The following is a 5,662-nucleotide window of genomic DNA, read 5'->3' as shown; positions in this document are numbered from 1 at the left end:
GCATATTTAGTTTCCTTGTTTAGTTTGAACTCTATAGTTAGCATTACTTGTTTCACAAGTATTTGTAGTTATAAATACTACACTTGAGCCTCTGAAAAGACTTAAGAATTAATACGAGAAACTCTTCTAGACTTCTTTTCTTCTTCTTAATCCTCTCATTCTCTTAATTCTTCTTATTATCCGGGTTCTATACCTATTTCAGTCACGTAAACCTAGTGTTTTGGTCTAGAACCCTAACAGTATTGAAGATCAACAATGGCTTTCTCGTCTCCACTGGGTTTAGTAAGTAATCTCAATTTCCTTTTTCTTTCAATTTGAATTGAAATCAAATAAGTTCGTTTTGGGTTTTCCCCCAAAATTTGTTTGAGCTTGTCTTTTGAATTTGTTTTTCAGTTGTTAATTTGTTAAGTTGTCTTATCAGGGAGCACAACTAATTGGTGGTAGGCGTCGCCGACGTCCACACAGCAAGAAGAAGGTTGTGAAAGGAAACAACTTGTCTAGTAATATCTCTAGGTTTCAAACTCATGGTCATAGTCAGAAAAAGAAGAATGAATTGGAGGTTGATATTAAAACAGCTACTTCTAGGTTTCAATTGAAACCCCATGGTCATAGTCAGAAAAAGAAGAATGAATTGGACGTCGATATTAAAACAGCTAGTTCTAGTTTTCAATTGAAACCCCATGGTCAGAAAAGGAAGCAGCAATTTCAAGCTGAGATTAAGGAGAAGAAGGGCAGAGGTAATGGTTGTGTCAACTTCAGTAGTACTAGTATTTTCAATTTCAATGATAATCAAGAAGATGTTATAGCACGGGAAATTCTCAGTTGGTTACCGGTTAAGTGCTTGATAAGATTTAAATCTGTATGCAAATATTGGTTTTCAGTAATTGAAGAAGATGTTGGATTTATAAGTCTACACCTTGAGCGGTGTAGAGCACGACCATGCCTTCTCGTTGCTAATTTAATTGATAATCGTTCTAAATATGAATTTATGACTGCCAGTCTAGTATTTGGGGATGAAGGAGCTATATCGGCAGCAAAATTTCACACAATAAGAGAGATTGAATTTGGTGGTCCTGATTTAATGTTAAAGCCAGTATTTGGGTTAATTGGGTTCTTTGGTGAAAGAAGAGATGACCCCGGTGTTTGCATTTTTAACTTAAGTACCCGGAAAATGACACCTTGGGTTGTAAGCAACTTGTTAAGAGATGTGCGTAGACAAGACCTTGAAGCGTCTAATAAAATTGCAATGGCTACATGCACATTAGGATATGATCCCATCTCTAAAGAGCATAAAGTGGTTGGTATATGGAGGTCTTCGCAACCTTCTTATGTAGTTTGTGAGGTGTTGACAGTTGGAGATAATGAATGGAGACGGATTGATGAGGTACCACCACATGATATAGAATTACACGGATCTTCAGTTTATATAAATGGTTCTATTTATTATACCACTAAGTTTCTTGGAATGTTTGAAGCCGGTGAAAAAGAGAAAAAGTTCATAGTGGGATTTGATGTTGGAAGTGAGAAGTTTAGAGCAATTAGGGTCCCTAGCTACATCTTTGAATAACCTGAAAATTACAATTTTCGTTTCTACCATATCATGCTGTTAGAATTAAATGGACGCTTAGGTTTATTTAGTATACTTGAAAAGAGTGGTTACACACCTAAGTTATGGGTATTGAGTGAAGATAGAAACAGGAAAAACTCAAGAAATTCTTGGACTGAGGTTTCCATTCAGCTACCCTACACTTTGGGAGGAGGTCGCTGTGATTTTGCTTGTGATCCAGTTCCAGGGACAGATCAATTAATCTTAACCTCTTATTTGAAAACATCTGGCGGTAAGATATCTGAATCTACATGCCATTCGTATAATTGGAAAAAGAAGACGTCCAATGCAATTGATTTCAGTGGGATTTCCTCAGCTCCTCGTTTTTCCTCCGCATCAACGGTTGGATCTTTCTTTGAGAGTTTCTTTCCCATCCAAAAGCGCAGGTAAGAGGAAAGTTTCTTTGTTTGATATATCAACAACCTAGACACTGTAACTTGCATACTTAAGAGTTTTCTGATGTCGGAAAGTACTAGAACTTCACTGTCAACTTTATCTTGGGATAGCCCAACTTCTATAATTAGAAAAATTGACAGAATGCTCTTATGAACCCGAAAATGCATGTAAGCTTAAACATATCCATGCATTCACATGATAGCAGAATGCTTTATGAACATGAATACTATCCAGTCAAAATAGAGATGTTTGATATTGGCTCTTGTGTTCTTCAAATTCATGAGTATTGCCGCCGGCTTTCAGGCACCCATGAGCTTCTTTTTAACCAGAGTATCTAGATTTATGCTTTGCCCACCTTTCTACTGTAGTTATTCTTTGATATATGACTACGTTGACTTAAGTTACTTGCAAGATGATGTTTAATTATGGTTGAACTGGAGATGTTGGACCTTTTGGTGATGAATAATGATATTTCTATTTTCACATTCCGGTTTCATATTAAGCTAGGCTATTACAGTTGGTATATTCTGTCTTTGATTCCCGTAGAAAAATTTAAACACTAGGCGTCCAGTAACAATTTGAACGATGTTATGGCTTTCCTGTCACGTGCTAGAGTTTATGAATAAGTGACTTTGCGGGTAGTAAAACTCCAGATTATGGAGGCAATGTGAAACTATCGAACCAACTACATACATATAATAGCTGGTAGCAAGTAACAGCCTGTATATTCCAGTTACCCTGTCAAAATAGTTTGTGACCCTCTTCCTTTTATGAGCAATTGCAGCGATTTCACAGAATTTTTGTGGTCTGATCTCTGTTGATTACTACTGTTCTGCGGAATTTGTTGCATCTGGTTTGTTTGCATGTCTAGTTTGGACATTGATCTTTTGTTTGAAGGAATACTAGAAACAAAAGGCATACTCTGAGAGTCAAACCTCGAAACATGCTTATAAACTGCATCCTAATTCCTAAAGTGGCCCAACTGCTCTATCTAGAGTTGCTGGTAACAAATTATAGAATGCTTTTTAGAAGCAAAAAAACATATTATCTTAAACATATCCATGTAATCAGAGGATACCTCTATTTAGAGTTGCTCGGAACAAATTACAGCCATGATCTTAAGAATCCAAAGAAATGTATTAGCTTATAATATCTATGTTATCAGAGGATTGCAGAGTTCCCTGTGAACATGGATTCCTCCGGTCATGATAGAAATGTCATCTAGGCACTGCAGCAATCTTTCAAGACCTGTGACCTTTTTTTCAACAAGAGTTGCAAGGGCCACGCATACAGCGTGTCAGACAATTATTGAGATAGGGTTTCCTCCTACAATAGAGCCTCTTCTGGAAGATAGATGAGATTCCTAGCATTTGTGATATTTTTGTCAGAAAGAAGTACCTGCATAGACATATTAAGTGCATTCACAAAGATGAAGTGACAGAAAGAAAGTCTAATAATGTAGAACGATCAAGACATGGCCACTCTCTTACCTTGCAGTTTTCAAATTCGACTGACATATTCTCGCTGTTTATAGTAAAATATTGGGAATTCAAACCATGGTCCAATTGTATCCCTTCCACTAAATAGAGATTGTTCTTCCTCCCTACTGTACCCTGTATTTCAGCAATTATAATCCCAACTCTGTAGTTATTCCTTGTACCTGCACTAACAGCAGCCACATCTTGACTTCATATCTCTGTCCTTGTTGAATCATTTTTTTCCTTTCTTTGGAGCAGTATTGTTTTTTCTTAAACACGGTAAAGTCAAACTAATATTACTGCCTCCACTTTTGTCATATGAGCAGCTATAGAGGTCCGGGAGTTGATGAGCTGATTGTTGAAGACTCCTCCTGGAAGAGATAAGTTGGTGGCGATTGATTGTTGGACCAATCTGGGGCTCTTACTGTTACACTGTCTTCATTGGGTTCTCTTGATATGTCTTTTTTGTATGCTCTAAATTATTTTGTCCTCTACACATGCGGTTCGGGAGTTGATGAACTGATTGTTGAAGACTCCTCCTGGAAGAGACAAGTTGGTGGTGATTAATCGTTGGATTAGTCCGGGGTTCTCACTGTCAACAATATGTTCTCTTGGTGTGTCAGCATTGGGTTCTCTTCTGATGGTTGTCTTAAATTATATGTAGCAAGTACTCTAGATTATTTTGTCCTCCATGCATGCTGTTCTATTGTTTTTAAACTTTAAAGTTATAAACTGGTAGTACAATGGTGGTGTTCAAGTCTTGGTTTCTGTTGGGTCTCTATTTTCCGGGAATCTTGTCGATGTACAGATTTTTCCTCGGCTACCCTAAATGTTGCTTGTTACACCCTAACTGTTGTTTGCTTGGTGTAGTGGCTGATTGTCGTGATTTTGCAGACCTTTAAAAACATTATGGCAAGCAAACAAACAAACAAATTGAACACCCAGGTGGTTGTGGAAAAAGAGCTTCTCAAGTTCTGATAAACCGTTTGGGGGGTAAAAAGAACCTGTTAATATGGACGGGAAATTGTTTATTGATTTATTTGGTTTATTGGAAGTGTAATGATGGAGAAAATCTTGAAAAGAACCTGTTACCTTGTAATGGAAACTTGAGGGTTGAAAGCCTTGAGACTGAGAGCAAGTGATGTTCAAACCTTGAAGAGAGCCACATTTGCTGAAGGCTGCCACTAATTGTTGTTTTGCCTCGAGTCCAAAATCTCACTGTAGTCCACCTACCCTACATGAAGCACCTTTCAAAGCCAGGGAGCCCGACCCAACCAGTCCAGTTACCGTAGATATATCATAAAATCTACCAGCATCTCAGTCTCAAATCATTAAAGATGAAATCATGAAACTCTTCACCTAGAACTGGCCAGGTCATAACTGGAAGCTCACCCGAATCATCTCCACCAAGTGAAAAGATTCACAAATACCCTGTTAGATTTTTGTTTTGGGAGAGCAAAATGTGATCCGTACTTGACTCACTTACTAAGTCACTCGTTAGATATTTTCTGACTCGGACCATAATATCCTTACTAACGCATGTTTTTAACCTAGGGCAAAATTTTCATAAATTGAAGTCCTCCATGTCTTCTCGAGTAAAGGTCGAAGATGCACCTTATTTTATTTTATTTTTTTGGTATACAAAAGAAGAATTACAGAAAAACAAAGACTAAGAGGAACTTATTCCTGCTCTGTTGAGAAAGTTTCCAGGAATTTTGTGTGTTGTTCACTTCACTTAGATTTTATTGGATAAAGCAAATGTTGCAAGAGAATGTGCTGCACTGTTTGCATTATTGGGGACAAAGTTGAAATCCACCCGGGTAAATAGATTTCCGGATCCTATAGGGGGATGATGGAGATTTGCCTCTTAAGAGCTTTAACGACCACATCCCAATCACCTTGGATGACCACTGATTGAATTCCTAACCAGGCTGCAAGCTCAGCGGCTAAAAGGAATCCCTCAGCTTCAGCCAGCACTGGCATATTCGATGATCCTAGTCTAGTGCAAATACCGCAACACGTACCTTCTGAGTTTCTGGCAATAGTTGCAGTGGCATAACGTCCATCCCTAACCGCCGCATCCAGCTTCCAGTTCTGTCTCTTAATTGAAGCTGGAATACTCCCTCCGTCTCTAAAAGATAGGCAGGTTTTTGTGTAAAATTTACACACAAACCTGCCTATC

The 5,662-nt window shown here is 38.1% G+C and overlaps 1 protein-coding gene across 2 annotated transcripts; it reads left to right on the top strand.

The window, feature by feature from the left end:
• The first annotated feature begins 240 nt into the window (after positions 1 to 240).
• LOC113317439 (putative F-box protein At2g02030) lies at positions 241 to 4,289 on the top strand. 2 transcript variants are annotated; one of them, XR_003343537.1, is made up of 3 exons: positions 241 to 282; positions 422 to 1,992; positions 3,807 to 4,289. XR_003343537.1 is itself a non-coding variant. In XM_026565558.1 (2 exons), the coding sequence occupies exons 1-2, from the start codon at positions 256 to 258 to the stop codon at positions 1,565 to 1,567; spliced, it is 1,173 nt and encodes a 390-aa protein (XP_026421343.1). In that variant the 5' UTR covers positions 241 to 255; the 3' UTR covers positions 1,568 to 2,236. The 2 variants fall into 2 exon arrangements, 1 of the variants encoding a protein (XP_026421343.1); XM_026565558.1 differs by lacking the exon at positions 3,807 to 4,289 and having other exon boundaries at positions 422 to 2,236.
• Positions 4,290 to 5,662: the final 1,373 nt, after the last annotated feature.

This window comes from Papaver somniferum, chromosome 10 (assembly GCF_003573695.1).
Source record: "Papaver somniferum cultivar HN1 chromosome 10, ASM357369v1, whole genome shotgun sequence".
NCBI lineage: Eukaryota > Viridiplantae > Streptophyta > Magnoliopsida > Ranunculales > Papaveraceae > Papaver > Papaver somniferum.
Note: the sequence above shows the minus strand (reverse complement) of the source record. Positions and strands in the feature narration are given on the sequence as shown.

Excerpts from the sequence above, each read along its gene's own strand:
- LOC113317439 (XM_026565558.1), top strand. The coding sequence starts at position 256 with ATGGCTTTCTCGTCTCCACTGGGTTTA. Across the intron at positions 283-421 it reads TCTCGTCTCCACTGGGTTTA|GGAGCACAACTAATTGGTGG; the intron begins GTAAGTAATCTC and ends TTGTCTTATCAG.